The sequence below is a fragment of the Hyaena hyaena genome, unplaced genomic scaffold (genome assembly GCF_003009895.1).
Source record: "Hyaena hyaena isolate Hyena2069 unplaced genomic scaffold, ASM300989v1 scaffold_535, whole genome shotgun sequence".
NCBI lineage: Eukaryota > Metazoa > Chordata > Mammalia > Carnivora > Hyaenidae > Hyaena > Hyaena hyaena.
Window position 1 is genome coordinate 195,713 of NW_024081167.1, and position 18,104 is coordinate 213,816.

Sequence of the window (18,104 nt, forward strand, 5' to 3'; positions counted from 1 at the left end):
GCATTCAGTAAATGTTTGTTGAGTGAGTAAATTAATGAATGACTACATTTGAGAGATTCATATTTTTTAGATATGAGAATCAGGATTTTTAATTTCTCTTTCAGGGAAACGACTTATCTTAAGCATATTCTTCAATTCTGTAAGAAATAAATGAAAGTTCTAATGTCAGAAATTTTAGAAGTAGCTATTTAGACGTATTTGATGATTGAGGGGCACCTGGGTGGCTCAGTTGGTTAAGCATCCAACTTCGGCACAGATCATGATCTTGTAATTCGTGAGTTTTAGCCCCACTTTGGGCTTTGTGCTGACAGTTCAGAGCCTAGAGCCTGCTTCAGATTCTGTGTCTTTCTCTCTCTGCCCCCTCCCCACTTTTGCTCTGTCTCTCAAAAATAAACAGTTTAAAAAATGTATTTTATGATTGAAAGTGGTAATTTGGCCTGTCTTCAAATGAAAAAAGAGTCACTTTTTTTTTTTATTTGGAGCTCAGTCTTTTTATATAAAATTCCGTTTAGAAAACCAAAGTAGAAAAATTAAACCCTATTGGTTAAAAAGTCAGTGTTTCACTAGGAAGATGTATACTGCCTTGTCAGTAGTATAGTCAGATTCTTTTGTATCCTGTGTCTTAGTCCATTTGGACTGCTATACAAAACATCATAAACTGGTTAAAAACAAATATTTATTTCTCCTAGTTCTAGAGGCTAGGAAGTCCAAGATCAAGGAACCAGTAGATTCCCTGCTTAATGAGGGCTACTTCCTTATTGACAGCAATCTTTACATCCTAGAAATGTCCAGGGAGTTCTCTCAGGTCTCTTTTATAAAAGCACTAATACCATTCATGAGGGCAGGGCCCTCAGAACCTAACTATCATCCAGAGGTCCCACCCACAAACACCATTGCCATGGGTATTATTAGGTCTTGATCCTAAGGAAGGGGGATCACAAATATTCAACCTATGCCACCCTAAAGATACTTATTATGGTAATATTTTAATTATTTTAAAATTATTTTTAGAAACTTAATTGCATGCAGGGGTTTCATTTCTTAAAATTATTTTAAATACATTTCACTGAAATGTATTTAATTTTTCTAACAAAATATGTTAAGAAAGTAAACCCTATATATTTGCTGATATTGAAATTATTTTCCTGTAAAAATGGCATTTTCATGTGTTTCAACCTAATATTAAAGACCCTAAAAAACTGCAAACATTTCCTTTGTTTTGTGACAAATAGGCTAAATAATACTTTCAAGTAGTCTGGGTATGGCTTTTAAAAAATATTTGCTCTGAAAACATTTCCATTTTATAGACTTTGAGTAGAAAAGGTTTTTGTAATATTAGTAGTTAATATTTATTGAGTGTTTATTGTGTATTAGGCAGTAAGTATTCTAGGTGCTCTACATATTTTAATGAATTTAATCCCCATAACGCTACCATGAGATAGGATCAATTAACTATTTTCATTGTACAGATAAGGAAATTGAGATACAGAGCAATTAAGTAATTAATCTAAGTTCATACAATTAGAAAGTAAAGAGAGGTGGAATACTAACATTTTATCATATTTCTAAACATTTTTTAAAGTTGAAATAAGTGTACATTAATGCAAATATTGACACTTCTACTATCAAAGCTGTTCAATGCCTTAAATACTTTGGAGCTCAATTACATACCTAGTGTCTTGAATATTTAGATACATTCAGAGACCTGATGAGAGACATAGGAAGGAAGGTGATAAAAAAAAGTTAATTATCTTACAGATGATGAAAATTTGTGATATTTTATATTCAAGCATATACACATACACATGTGTGCACACAGACATGTTAAAGTACACATTATTCTAATGGGATTTTATTTACTATGCAAGGTTGCCTTGCCTTTGATTTATCTATTCAGCATATATTAGTAAATATTTACCAGCTTTGTCTAACCTTTCAGGAGAGAACGTAGATGGGCTCATATTAATGCCATAAGGATCTTTCTCCACAAGGAACAAATTTGGAGGGCAGAGCTCATAGAAAGCTAGAATTGAAGCAGAGTTATAAAGATGCTGATAAATTGAAGATTTATTTAGGAACCAGTCTTTCTTATCTACTCTGACATTTCTTATATTGTGCTTTGGCATACATAACGTCAGTCTATTGATGTTATAATACTTTTAATAGTCTCTTCTAATACTATGACCCTCCTTATGCTAGGTGCCAGATATATGAAGATGACTAACATAGGATCTCAGTTCTCAAGCTCTAAAAATGTAGAGGAGAAAAATACAAACATGATTATAATATAGTAATACTTGTTATAACAGATGATGTACAATGTGCTGTCCCATTAGAGTACAAAAGAAAGAATGTTGAATTACATTGAAGAATGTAGATATTTATCAGATTCCTATATATAGAGTTTTTGTGGGATAGGGGACTTTGGAACACAGAGGGTAGCTTTTCTGTGTTTGAAGTTTTATTTACTTCCATTTATTTTAATGGTACCACTGGCCTAAAAGGAATATCACATTTTCAAGAGATGCTCTGGCCGTTTATTGTTGTCATATTCCTAAGAAAGCAAATCTTAATATCATTCTTTTAAAAAAAAAAGTTTATTTATTTAGAGAGAGAGAAAGAGAGAGAATCCTAAGTAGGTTGTGCATTGTCAGCACAGAGCACGATGCAGGGCTCGAACTCAAAAACCACGAGATCATGACCTGAGCTCAGGTTGGACACTTAACCAACTAAGTCATCCTGGCACCCCAATCTTAATATTCTTAATTGAGCACTCTTATTCTTTTTAAAGGAGTTTATATTTCTTAATTTATTATAATCTTTTTCCCAAAAAATTGACATACAATATTATATATATACACACACACACACACACACACAATTTATATATACTGTTTGCTCATGAAAGAAAATATATAATCAAAATAGGAGAAAGGAAACAAAGAATAAGATATTAAATTAGTAATATTAATACATAGTTTCTTCACATTAACTAAATTTTTGTAGACTTCTTATAGGTCAAGGCAAAGAAGAAAATTTAACTACTTCAAACAAAGTTAATTTATAAATTTTTACTTGGATCTGGAAAAATGATCAATTGCAAGCTTTATAATATGCATACAATATATTATATGTTCAGGTGATATATGGAGACATTAATATAGAATCTTTTTTGGTATGAGATCTGAGATATCTTGTGTTGTTGGGGGCAGTGTTCTCAACATATCTAGCTATTTGCTTTATTGTTCTTTTTTGTTGTTGTTGCTTTCTGTGCAGAAGCCTCTGTAGCTTCTTGTCCCAATTTTTCTGTGGATGAACGTCTAAGTAAATTAAATTTGACAGTTTAAAATAGCAGTTCTTAACTCAACAGCCATAGAGGCCTGAGAATGGACATCAGAAGATCTATGAACCTCTTGAAATTGTATATACAATTTTGTGTTTGTATACATGTATGCACAAGCATTTTCTGGATAATGAGTCCATACTCTGGTTTCTTTTCAGATCGAATAAATCTTTCGCCTTTTACTAAAGATTTCCGTGGATAATGAGTCCATAGTTTTAATCTGATCTCAGAAAGGAATCATAATGTAAAGAAAGGGTTTAAAAGCACTTGTGCAGAGTATCGACTACATAGAGTAAATTTTTCTTGTTAATTTAAAGATAAACTGGAGAAGTTCTAATGTAGGCAGCAGCCCCTCCAAAGTTGATTTGACCTGTATCAACAGGTGTGCCCTGTCACATTATTTGCCTATCTAGATACCCACATTCAGAGCCACTGTACAGAGTTTTGCACAAAACCTTCTGGCTAATGCCTTAAGGAGGAACTGCAATCTGATTCTCTAGTTCATTCTGAAAGGAGAAGTGCTTTTTGTAATTGGCTTAAACATAATCATGAAGAGGAGTGGTGACCAGGTAGACTTACCTATAGATAGCACTAGAGATTTGCCAGAAGTCTAGAAAGGAACTTTTGGCAAGTTTCTTGTTTAAAAAAAATTTTTTTGCTAAAATTTTTAATTGATGAATGGCTTCAGTGCCATTAACCTAATATTTAAAAATTATAGGAATCATTTGAGGCTTTTAATATCACCAAAGAGTTGATAGATATTGTCAATCCCTGAATGCCTCAAACACCTCTTCCCTCCACTACCAATCTTATCACAAATTCTAAAGAATTTCCAATTGTTACATTGGCCCGGCTTCAAAACCATTCCAAGCAAAGCTTGGCAATATAGTAGATCCTCATTATCATTTGTGACTGGTGACCATAATTAGTATTGCTGTTTTCCATCTGCAGTTTTGAAATATGTTTGTCTTCCCAAACTCTTGCTACCTAGTTCTTAGGACTTCTTCATTCTTGTGTCCTAAAGCGCCTTTTACTCTTTCCAGTCTGGAAGCCCATTTGGAGCATCACTTCATATGATTGGAGTCTTGCTTCTATCCAGTTCTCCCTAGACTTTCTTTTCTCAGGATAATTGACTCAATAGTCCTAGATATTTCTTGCACTCCTTGTTTTCTTCCCTTTCCCTAAATGAGCCCTGTAAACACTGAACTTGAGAAAACCTTATGATATAACCCCTCTGGGGAACACTGTTGCTTACTTTGCACAGGAACTTTATTTTTAGTTATCAACATGTCAGATAGAAACTGTTCACTTTAGTATTGCTAGACTTTGTTACTACTGAAGCTAACTCAATAATCTGGGTAGTTCCCTTAGGCCCATCCACCATATTGCTGGTTATTCTACTTTCCCTGTTCCTATCTCAGCAGCCCTCTTTCCTAGGATAACATAGGTCTTGGATATGTAAAGTAGCCATATGTTTTAAGTTTGACTGCCTGGAATGAAAATATCAGTGATTGTCGAAAAGTTAGGGAATTTGATTATCTTGTTTATATTGGCAGTGTCCATTGTCCTGAAAAATTGTATGCATAAAGAGTAAATAATTGAATTTAAAAAGTATTGTATAAAGGTCTGTTTGTTCCAAAACATTCCTGTGATTTCAGTTATTTAGTTTGAAAAATTTGAAAAGGTTCTATTCAGCAATCTCCTTGGTCTACAGCACATATTTCTCGATGTAACACTGTATGATTTTGGTTTGAACTCCACTTAATTGTCTCCTCAAAGAATTTTGATATTGGTTCTCTTTCCCCTTTTTATTTTGCTCTTACTATGCAACTATCTCACATCTTTTCATGGTTAATTCCCCCACCTTCCCATTCATACTTGGGATGAATTCACACTTTCCCATACATACATGTGACATATGGTCTGTTTTTGTAACATTATGTTTTCACATGTTAGGTTAGCTCAAAAGTCAGACTTTCACTGTTTTGATCACTCAAAACTGATTTGAGATGATGTTAACTCAAGATGAAGTATAGAATCTCAAGAATAGTGGACATTTTATTAGAATTTGAGAACTTGATTTATTAATAGAAAAGTTGAGCAAAATGTCTTTAAAAGAAAAAAAACAAAGCATGAAAATATTTAAGTTAACAAATTTAATCTTTATCTTTTGAACTTGAAATTTCAACAGGATTTAGAAGCAAAGTGAGGATTAGAAATGGTAATGGTAATCATTTTATTTGGTATTAATTTGCCCAGAAATCTTCTGGTGATTGCTAGTGAAATAAAAACCAAAATTATTTTAACTAATAGGGTTGAAATTCAGGTAGAGAATGATAGAATTGTTAAGGACCTCTAAGAATTATTCCATATTTCTAGCTGCATATACATTTCAGCCTAAGTGTCTCTACCAGTTCAGAGTTCCATGAGAGAACTAGAACCCACAGGATATTCATATTAAGAGATTAATTGCTAGGAACTGGGTCATGTGACTGTGGGGACTGGGTAGGCAAGTTTGAAATCCATAGGGCAGGCTATCAAGAAAGACAGACAAGAGCTGAAGCTGTAGTCCAAGAGCAGAATTTTTTTTTTCAGAGAAGCCTCAATCCTGCTTTTAAGGCCTTTACAACTGACTGAATCAGAATTATAACAGATTAGCTAGGATAATCTTACTTACTTAAAGTAAAGTGATTATAGATCTTGTTCATTTATAAAAATATACTTTTACAGGGCACCTGGGTGGAGCATCCAGCTTTGGCTCAGGTCATGATCTCATGGTTCGTGGGTTCCAGCCCCGTGTTGGGCTCTGTGCTGACAGCTAGCTCAGAACCTGGAGCCTGTCTTTGGATTCTGTGTCTCCCTCTCTCTCTCTGACCCTCCCCTACTCATGCCGTGTCTCTCTCAAAAATAAATAAAAAAAGTTTAAAAAATTATATATACTTTTACAGTAACACCTAGATTAATGTTTGAATAACTGAAAACTATAGCCTAGTCGTGCTGACTCATAAAACTGACCATTACAGTGACCTTGTAACAATATCGGGTTTTAAATGCTGAATTTTATTCGTCCATTTTGTTATATAAATATTTATTTGTTTGTATTTAAAAACTGATGAGCTAGTCTCAGTTTTTACTGTGAATAACAAAAGAATGAGCAGTAACTGTATTCTGATAACCTTTCATATTAACATACTCACAATTTACCTTTCTTTCTCTTAAAGAGAAGGATTTAGATCTTTCTTTTAGTCTCCCTCATGTTTCAACCCCTTCATTATCTTTGTTGCTGAATACTGTACTCTTCTTCAGTTTTTAGTATTGACTGGAAACATACAGTTCAGGCTGTATTTACACTGCAGTGATACTTGGCATTCATGAAATATTTGTTAGAAGAAAGATTATTTCACAGTTCTTGTATGTTCTGCTCTTTAAAGTTCATCTTAGTGTCACATTTGTTTTTTATAAATAATGCCACTACACTGCTGACTTCTACTTGGCACATTATGACTCCCAGATATTTTTGTCATATTTTATTCTGTGAAGCTATATTGTTTTTATAACAAACAGAAGTTATTTTCCAACAGTGGTCCAGAGTTTCAGAATGAAGACTCTCTAATGATTTCTTGAAAAAACTGGTTCATATTGGAAACATTGTTTTGGTGTACATTCCATTACCTCTGAGAGAAACTTTGATATTCTGCCAAGAATTATGTCTTTGCTGTATTAAAGTTCAAAGTTCCATACAATCCTGAAGCTTTGGCAAACTCTGATTTATGACATTTTGGAGGAGTTTCCAGAAGAAGCCGAGCGATTTTTTTTCTAAATTATTTTAAGCCAGACAAATTTTAATCTAGTGCCGAACACTTTGGAAATTTCCCATGGGTATGGAGACTTATGGATATCCAACTTAAAATTATAAATTAATGGAACATGCACATTTTAATAAATTCTGTTGTTTTGTTTTATATTTAAAATCAGCACTATTGAGGTATTATTATGCCTAGTTTACAACATAGGCATATAATTTTCTGCATAGGACAGATCTCTATTTAGATAATGACTATCATATAAGACTTTTACTCATTTCTAATAGCTACATCGTGCCTTTGCTCAAGTTAACTTATTTAACAAATATTTTTATATTAGATAACTTGCATGTTTGAGGTACCAGTTTAAATTTTTTTTATGTTTATTTATTTTTGAAGGAGATAGAGACAGAGTGTGACCAAGGGAGAGGCAGGGAGGGAGGGAGACACAGAATCCAAAACAGGCTCCAGGCTCCGAACTGTCAGCACACAGCCTGACTTGGGGCTCAACACAGAGCTCAAATTCACAAGCCCTGAGATCATGACCTGAGCCGAGTTAGACGCGTAACTGACTGAGCCACCCAGGCGCCCCTTGAGGTACCAGGTTTAGAAACTTATGTTACATTTAGAACAAGACTGATGTTCCTGCCATGTGTACAGATTCTTAGATTTAAAATAAATGTTACCTAAGAAAAAGTACAGTGTAGAATTGATTATATTATAGAAGGGGCAAATTGATTTGGGGCCACCAGAAAAGTGTTCCTTAAGGAAGTCATATTTAACTAAGAAACAAATAATAGCTAGCATTTAGATAGTGATTGCTATGTGCCAGGCACTATCCTTGATCCCTATTACATATTAACTTATTTAAATCTAACAACTCTGTGACATAGGTGCTGTTTTTCCCCCATTTAAAAGAAGATGTAACTGTGGCACAGAGATACTAGCACACTTCTCCAAGGCCACAGAGCCAATGAGAAGTAAACCTGGGATTTGAGCTTAGAGGAGTGTGTGCTCTGAACCACTGTGCTTCATGATAGGAGTTAGCTGGGAGAAGAAATGAGGAAGATTGTTTCAGGCAATGGGAACCCATGTGCTAGTATTTGAGCAAGATGGGGGAGGAAGGCCAGCATGACTGGAAGTTGGTGAGCCGAAGTAACAAAAAATGAAGGTAGAGAGGGAGTTATATGTTCAGATTTATTATTTTATCACTGAGACTTTGGTATGAAAAATATGATGGAGGGTAAGAAGAATTAACATGAGATCAGTTAAGAGATTGTTGCAGTGATCAAATAAGAGGATGCCGGCTTGGACCCACATTGTGGTCAGTGGAGCAAACCAGATCCTGGAAATATTTGGGAGATAGAAATAGCAGGGCTTTTTGTTTGGATTTGAGAAAGGGAGATTACTCCAATAGCCAAAGCAGCCGGCAGGATGGTGGTACTAGTTCACTGATAGCACTTGAGGTGACTTTTATGTTAAAGTGAGAAATCATCTATAAAAGCTTGCAATGCAGAAGGGAGTTCTGGACTTGAAATAAAATTTGCAAATTTTTTAGCCTTGGGAGTAAATGAGAAGAAAACACGGTATGAAGATCCAGAATCAAAGATTGGAGGAACTAGAGGCATTTCAGTTAGGGTAGAAGAGGTGCCATTAGTACAGAAGAGACTGAGGACCGGCAGCCAGATAGATGTTAGGAAAAATGACAGGATGTTGTAGGATGAAAGCAAAGGAATGCAGCACCTTCCTGATTGGTTTTCTGATAGTATTATTTGCTTTTTCCTCTTAGAACTTCATAGTTCTACTAAATTGCTTCAAGTTCAACTTCACATGCTTTTTTCTTGACTGAACTGTTTTTCTTTTTTTATTCTATTTTTCTTTTTCTCCCCCTCATTAAATGTGCTTTCAAGTTTAATTTTCTGTAAGTTCCTGTTTAGATCACTTGGAGTCTTTCATCTGAAACTGATAGCTTTCATTAGAGCATTTGTAGTTTTTCTGTTTCATATCATTCTGTATGATGCCACCACTTCAGATAGCTTCAGCTTCTGAAACTTGACCCATAGGATATGCTGCCTTCATACCTCGAATGACTGCCTGTATATCATTGTACTTAATCTCTACTCCCACGTGCAAGATCATACCTTGAACCAGTTGTCACTGAGAGTTGTTCCTTATGCTAGATCTCCTGTTCTGAAATTCTCCTTTCCCATCTTCTGCTATTTCATTTTTTCTACCTTTACTACTTTTCATTTTCATCAAACCTCTTTGCAGTAATTACTATTCTCAATCTCTTTATACTCTTCTTTGTTTCATCCTAGTCTGCCATCTATATTTTGTGTTAACCTTCTCCCTTATCTAACCCATTTTGCATAGATAGTCCCAGAACCCCAGTTTCTTTTAAACCTTGATCTCTCCTGAAAGTAAAAACTAGTTTTACTTTTCTCTCACTCCTCTTACGTTCATTCATTTAAAAAAAAAAAAGTGTCAATGTATTAATCATTAGGGATAAGTGATGGAAAAATATATATATATGGATTGACCCTCAGAACTGTTCTATCTTATTCTTAATCTGTTGGAAAATAAAAATTACATCATAATATTGATTGTGCCCACCAGATTTTTATATTATTACTTAATATCAGCAGGCCCCTGATGTTACAAATAATCCCACATCAATTTTCTGTTCTTTCTTCATAGTCATGCTTCAGAACATTTCTACTTTTCTCAAGTTTCTGAACTCAGTTTCAAAACCTTGTGTTTGAACCAGACTGCCAAGACGATTTGTCCCTAGCTCCCAATTTCCCCTTCACTTCAAAATTTCTTTATATCTTCATCCAAGATTTTCCTTCTCCTAATCTGTGTCAGAAGAAGGGTCACTTCTTTCTTCCAAAAGTAAAACTTTCCATCTGTTTTTCCTGATGCACATGGGAGAAACTCTAGACAAAAATACAAAATGACATGAAATTGTTATTTAATATGTTGTTTTATTACACATTTATTCTCTTATATACTTGATAACTATGTGGTTAATATAGAGTTTGAAAAACTCTTGAAGTACTATTAATATTGTAAGTTAATATCTTTAATGGACTATGTTATTTTGTTATTAAACGTTTTATAAATCAGATGTAAAGTGGATTTATTGTTTTACTCAGAGAGACTGGTGGTGGTAGCTGAACACTGTGAACGGAGTCTAGAAGACTTGCTTCGAGAGAGGAAACCCGTGAGGTACTGTGTAATATCAGGACAATTAAATGAAAAACAGAAATTGGCAAACAAAAAGGCATTTTAACTAGAAACTGCAGAGTTTTTGTTTCTTCTGTTACTTGTTTAATGATAGGATCCAGGTGCAAATTTTTATTTTAGGAAATTTAATTCACAGGCTTCACAGAAATTCAATGTTGACATTGTCCAGTGTTCAGTTTTTGTGAGGTAGGCATTTTCCAAAGTACTTAGCAAAAAAAATCCTAAAGATCTATATGAAAATTCTATATTGAAACGTTTTCAGTACTAAGCATTTTTCTAGGTGAGATTAAGAATATTTCCATGGGAGTAGTACATAGTAACTTCTAACTGGTATTCCTAGGGACATAGTGTATTGTGTTAAGGAAAGACCATGTTGAGTGGAGAGAGAGAATAATCATAGCTTGGGTGGAATCTGATGATAGAAGTTAAATGAAATTATTTCAATGGCTCGGTAGTTACTTTCTATCACAGACATTTCTGGCAAGAAGAGTACGTGGTATATATGTTATTACAAATATAGTACTAAATGAATTTCTTCACACATTTTTTTCTGATTATCTTAAAATCATGAGAAATATTAATTTTTTATGTTTGCTATAAGTCATTATAGGATTGTAATTATCCATTCTCTTTTAAAGAAATATTTTTATTCTTGATTAGTACTTTTAAATCACTGCTATATCCTAGATGAAATGAATTTTTTTCAAGGGAGGAAAAAATGTGTATCTTGCTAAATGGTAGTTATTTAATAAAAGCATAACAAATAAATTGAATAAAATATTTTCCTTGATTCTTTAAATGATTTTAAGTGTTCTCTAGAATAAAAGATGCAGATACCAAGTATACCATTGCCTTACTTCTTTGGGAGAGTCTAATCTGACCAGAGGTAATAAATGTGACTTTTGTATATATTAAGAAGAAGCTTAGCCTTATTTAGTGAATATGTTTTTATAACTATAATTTTTACATGTCATAGTCTTTGATTTTATGTTTTTAAGAACATATTATTCTGTTTGCCAGTTTAAAATTCTCTTTTAATTTATAGACCACTGATGTTAAAAAGAATTCCCTGTGAAAACTAGTTGACATTAAAATTGAAAACAAATTGTAGTCACATCTTTATGAAAAAAAAACACTTTATTTTAAATCAGCTTGGGTTAAATTTGTATAAAGATTAAAACTAATTGTAGCCATTTCTTTACCTAGGAAATGTATAACTGAGCCTGGGTTAACTTTGTACAATGAAGTACAATGCAGTATGTATGATGAAAAAGTCACTAACCAGCTAGGCAGCCTTGGACAAGTCTCTTAATCATATTCCTTACCTACAAAACAAGGAATTTTGTTGATCTAGGGATCATTCTAGGAGAAGTTATTCTTAACTTTATATTTTATTTAATATGTATTAAATTTGATAATAATATATTGATCAACTGCTTGCAAGTATATTTATGTTTTCTTATGGTAATATGATAACCTACCAATGCCCTTTTTTAAATGGTAGATTTAAAAAATGACAAATATAAATGTAAAACTTCAATGCTGTATTTTAAAAGGCAAATTGTTATAGAAACAGAAGTTTTATGATTCAGCAATTCCACTCCTTCATAGAGGACCTTCTTAAATTTTGTCTCCAAGGTACCTCATTTATCTCACTCTAATCCTAGCCCTGCCTTGGATTAGAGAGGCAAGAGAAAGGAGAAATATATATTCACTAAAATATTTACACAATAATATTCCCAGAAATATTACTCATAGTAGTCCCACACTGGGAAGAACTTGAGTGTCCATCAGTGGAAGAATGAATAAACAAATCATGTTATTTTTGTCAAGAATAAAAAGGAATGAACTATTACTACATACAATATGATGAGCCTTAAAAATATGCTGAGCAAAAGAAGCCAGTTCTAGAATGATCAAAAGTTATGGTGATAGATCTAAAAACAGTACTCAACTCTGATTGGGGTAAGGGGCAATGTAAGAACTGATTTAAAAAACAGCCTTGACAAGGAAACCATCTGGAGTCATGGAAATTTTTTACATCTTGATCAAGGTATTACTTATGTGGTATATGTTCTTGCAGAACTTGTTCAAAATTCACTGAAATATACAGTTCAGATGTGTGCATCTCAACGATGTAAATTATGCCTCATTAAAAAAAAATTTGTTACATTATTTACTTGGCTTGAATTCTAAATCCCTCATTTAGCAACAACATTATGTTATTAATGAAGGTTCTTGATCCAACGGCATACCTGTTCATATTTCTTTGTTTCTATATGAAGAAATAGTGTGAATTAGTTGTTGCTGCTTAACCAGTACCTCAACACTTAGTAGTTTAAAAACCATAAACATTTATCATTTTATACAAACTCTCAGGGTCAAGAATTCAAGAATAAATTAGCTAGATGTTTTTAACTCAGGATCTTATGAGGTTGCAGTCAATATACAAACTAGAGCTATAATCATCTGAAACCTTGGCAGGCTGAATGATCTGTTTCTGAGGTAGCTCACTCATTTGGTACCAGTTGTTGACAGTAGGCTTTAACTCTTCTCTTTTTGAAGGCCTTTCCACTGTTGTTTGTCTGTCCTCTCAGTATGGAATTGACTTCTCTAAGCTTCTGTTCCTTTTATGTCCTAGCCTCAGGAACCACACACCATCATTTCTGAAATAGTCAATTGAATACAGAAGTCAGCTATTAATTCTATTCAGTACAGGAGGAGACTGCATAAGAATGTGAATCTCAAACGTCAGGGATCGATCCCTGGGAATCATCTTAGAAGCAGGCTATCATAGAAATCTTAGAGATCATACATGTAATGTAAAAAAAACAGGAGGGAAATATTAAACCAACATTAACATTAACTGAAAAATTACTTAAATGTCTTAAAATTATTCAGTATTCATTTAGGCTACATGAGACAAAAAAAGGAAGAGTTTATATTATGAAGAGAAGGTAGAGTATTAAGGGAACTGAAGTACTAAAGGTGGACCAAGGTCTTCAGGGACATGAAGACAGATAGTAAGATCAGAAATGATCTACATTCTGAAAATTAATGTTATCCATGGACTTATGTTCCCAGCCATTCAGGAAGACCCTGTAAGCTACAACTAGATTAATTCTCCAGTCATCAGGGTAGTAGTAACTGTAGACTGTTCCTTCTGATACTGAATTTTCCTTCTCTGCTCATACTTGTTCTTCCTTTCCTTACAAAAAAATCTGAGGCAGAAGAGAGAAGCTGGTGCCAAGAAGACAAATTTCATTTTACCTCAACTCTGTCCTTTTACTTTGTTTTTACTTTCAATTGTACTGTAAAAGGATACAATTGATACTGTTTTGCCAATAAGATTAAATCCATTAACTTGTGGAAAGTTTTACTTTCTATACTCATCAGCTTTTATCCTTGTTTTAGAGATAAATCTGATAGCACTAAACGCTAGTAGTTTTAACAGTATCTCGAGGTGTATAGAAGCCACTTTCTTCAATGCCTTTGTATGTATCTTCATGAGGATAAAATGTTACGGATAGAGGCATATTCTTTGAGTAGATAAACATGAATAGCATTCATGCAAATTTCATGTTGTCTTTCATATCATTTACATTTCTTTTTTTTTTAATGTTTATTTATTTTTGAGAGAGACAGAACGTGAGCAGGAGAGGGGCAGAGAGAGAGAGGGAGACACAGAATCCAGAGCAGGCTCCAGGCTCTGAGCTGTCAGCACAGAGCTGATGCAGCGCTTGAATTCACGAACCCCAAGATCATGACCTGAGCTGAAGTCAGAAGCTTAACCAACTGAGCCTCCCAGGCATCCCTCATTTACATTTCTAATAGTTGTTTTCATTTATGTAAAATAGAACATACAGTAGCTTTAGCTTTTATGGGCCTTTATAATTTCTTCAAGTAAGATATAGTTAAACATTTTTGTAACTTAAGTACTATTTTCTAATCATTCTGGTAACAGACTAAAATTCGGTATTTTCCTCATTCATTTGATAGTATAACATTCAGTACTTACTGCCTTTGAGTAGACATGATTCTGTCAGGTTCAGCTCCAAGTTGTTATCTGATCCATCCATCTAAATTAGCTTTGTTGAAAACTATTTGACTTTCCACATATTTGGATTACATTAGTCTCCAATAACAGCAGATTTCATGTGCAGAGTTGCTGTGCTGCAATTTTAATTAATTCTGTAACCTGTTTATGGAAAGTGAGAAGATGTCCTTATGGCTTATAAATCATATAATTTCCCCTACTGCCAAAAGTAAGCACCCTGCACCTGTAAGAAAGGCTGATGCAAAGTAAACAGGAAATCTATTTAGATGGGCTTGCAACTTGAGACCCAGGATTTTTACTTGTCCATCTGTCTCTAACTGTTGCAGAACTGTGAGCTGCCAGTTGTCTGGTAGTTATTTGCAGGTCATTGTCTAAACTTAAACATCATCCAAGGCATATATCTTACTAGGTTTCTATTTTGAAGAAAAATTTAACTGTTTTTGTTTAATTGGTGAGATGGGAGTAGAGACGTGAAAACTAGAAACCTAGAGATGGGTCTTATGTCAGTTAACTCACTTTTTTCAAAACACATTTAACATCATTGAACTAAGCAATATTATACTAAAATATTATAGTAGTAATTTATATTACAAATATATTATAACTTGGGGCATCTGGGTGGCTCAATCAGATGAGCATCCAATTCGTGATTTCAGCTCAGGTCATGATCCCAGGATCCTGGGATCTAGCCCAGCTTGGGGCTCTGTGTTGAGCACAGTGCCTCCTTGACATTCTCTCTCTTTACGCTCTGCACCTCTCTTCTGATCACACGTGAGCTGTTTCTCTAAAATAAAATAAGAAAACAGGGGCACCTGGGTGGCTCAGTTGGTTAAGTGTCCAACTCTTGATTTCAGCTCAGGTCATGATCTCAGGGTACGTGAGATCAAGCTCTACATCAGGCCTGCACTGATAGCGCGGAGCCTGCTTGGAATTCTTTGTCTCTCTTTGCCCCTCCCCTGCTCAAACTCAATCTCTCTCTCTCTCTCAAAATAAATAAACTTTAAAAATAAAATAACCCAAAACACCAAAATACTTTTAAAAAATAAAATAAAACAAAAGAACAAGTATATAATAATTTAAGACTATTTTGAGGTGTCAGATCCCACTAGAAAAGCAAGCATCTTTTTTTATCATTTTTAATGATAAAACACTTTTGAGAATTCATGTTATCCAAATGGAAAGTAATAATTTTGTGCTCTGACTTGGAGGTGCTGTCAAGTCAGTCTCCTATAAATTAATGTTATTTGTATAGATAGTTTGCTGATCTGGTTTGAAAAAGGAAAATTCATTTTCTTTATAGTTTATTCAAGCTTGAATATGAGGAATTAATTTTTGGAGAATGCTGCTCTCTTCTCAGTGCCTTTTATATGTTACTTGTGCCAGGGTTGAATCTTGCCAATATTTCTCTCCAGTTTCAGTTAAATGATCAAAATTATTTGTTGGAAACATAAAGGCATGGAATTCAATTAAACTCCTATAACCAGTAAGTTTCAAGAAACAAAGTAGAGCATTTGGAAGGTTTGTTTGAAGTCATCTCATATTTGGTGCCTGTGAATCTATTTAATTGCTACCCTAAAGCCAGATTCAAGATACTGAAAAGTGGGGAAATTTAAATCTCAATTCCTTTCTGAAATATTTTCCGAGAATGTTAAAAAGAGAGACATACCTTCATCATTCCTATTAAAGCAAGCATGAGGAAATGGTTTGCCTTTTAAGTCTAGGAGCTATTTGGAAAGTATTTCCCTTTTGTGTTCATGTTCTTCAGGGCATGTACTTTTACTTAATCTGTAACAGTGTCAGTGAGTGTAGTTCAGAGATATTCAGCAGAGTTTTGGCACTTGGAGCAAAGTTTCTGCATTGTCCTTAAATTTGCAAGTGAAGGCAGGGTGAGTAGTGCAGGCATGTTTCTTTAATAAAATGTTTGTCATATGTTTTTAGGGTTATGGTTTTGAAAATTTACCAGAGAACCATCAGCATAGCAGAGGTTATACATGGTTATACATGTAGACTTTGATGGGAAGCAGGCAATGTCTGCAGCTGTTCACTAGCTTGATGGAAAACATGATCTGACTTACTTGGATGAGTAAGTTTTATTCACCCCTATTAAAAGATTGCCTACTCACTGAATTAGATGCCCCAAAAAATTTTGGACACATTCTGGAGTGCATTCCACAGATGGATAATGAGCCACAGGTCATAGTCATTAGAAATGGATAGTAGATTTTCTTATTTTAGAAAAAATAACCTGATAGTGAAAGTTCAGGCTCTCATACTTTTTTTTTTTTTTCCTTCAAGGGCCCTAGTTTCAAAATGCATTTGAAATTATTACTACATAGTCAAGTAACTTTAGAGATTTATATAACTGATGTATATTTTTCTTCCTGTTGTACTTGTTTTGAGTAAGGATGGGAAATAGTACCAAAAGATGCTCTTCACTCACACTGGGAATCCTGCAACTATCCTGTGCTTTCTCCCTCTCTTGTACCCTGTATCCTAGTAGCCATCAAGTGTCATTCATATAACCTTGGTGGTGTTTCTCACATCTCTACTGTTTTTTACATTCTTTAGTTCGGGCCTCAGTAACAAACTGCTTGATTATTGCATTACAACATTCTCCTAACTGGGCTTCCTACGTTCATCTTTAATATACTCCATTAATGTTGTATGCTGCCATATTAATATTTTTAATATTAATTCCGTGCTCAGAAACATTTGGTGGCTCTCCACTTTTGTGTGTGTGTGGGGAAACATTTTATAAGCATGGGATCTGACTTTAATCAAACTCTCTAAATAATTTCCAAATAGTGTCTAAACTATGCAAGTAGTTTTTATTATTATTGATATATAGTTGAAGAGATGGAGTGCCATATATAGTTGAAGAGATGGAGTGCCAGAGAAATGAAATACAACATGAAGACGGAGGTGTCTTTTTGTCCAAAAGTGTAACTCCAATCTTTGGCACAATGTATAGCACTTCTTTAAGTTACTCACTTACCTCTCTCTATATGCCATACCACTGAACCAAAGCAAATACTTTTCTACTCCAAATTTCTTTATCCCATTGTATCTCTCTAGTTGTAAGGTGACTTTTCCCTTTTAGCTTATAATTGTTTGCCTACAATTATAGAATTAAGCAAGCTATGATTTCCCTTTCCTAACTAACCATATGTTTTTGACATCTATACTATAATTTTTAAATTTTTCTGCCTCTAAAATTGTTGGCATAAGAGTTTCCATATAGTTAAAGTGTTGTAAATGAACAATTTAATGAACTATGTTTTTGTTTAGTCATGCAGTTTAAATTATATTTTCCTATTATCTTTCTTTTAATCATGTGCCATAATTTTCTTTCCCATAGAAATGAGTTTTGGTGAGTCTGATGCAAATGTTATCTTGGTGATTTTTTAAAATTATTTTCTTGGAAACATTTTTTTTTTTTAAATAGAATGAGTACACAAATTGTTCATTTCCTTCCTCGCAGCTCTAGGGAAGAATCTACTTCTGAACTTATTTTAGGGTGTTGGCAGAACCCAGTTCCTTCCAATGGTAGGGCTGATGTTTCTGTTTTCTTGATTACTATCAACCAGGGGCTGCTCTCAGCCTCTGAAAGCCATCTGCACTTCTTTTCATATGGCTCTCTCCATCTCTGAAGCTG

At 34.0% G+C, this 18,104-nt stretch overlaps 1 protein-coding gene and 1 pseudogene across 3 annotated transcripts in view; both read left to right on the forward strand.

Annotated features, from left to right (window-relative positions):
* The window catches only part of TBCK (TBC1 domain containing kinase), a 192,281-nt gene that overhangs the window by 4,114 nt on the left and 170,063 nt on the right, over window positions 1-18,104 (forward strand). For all 3 annotated transcript variants that reach the window (XM_039255615.1, XM_039255614.1, XM_039255616.1), the window contains exon 3: window positions 10,302-10,374. In XM_039255615.1, the coding sequence (XP_039111546.1) occupies window positions 10,302-10,374 (73 nt within the window). The remainder of the gene's footprint in view (window positions 1-10,301; window positions 10,375-18,104) is intronic.
* On the forward strand, window positions 3,482-3,584 carry LOC120247618 (annotated as a pseudogene).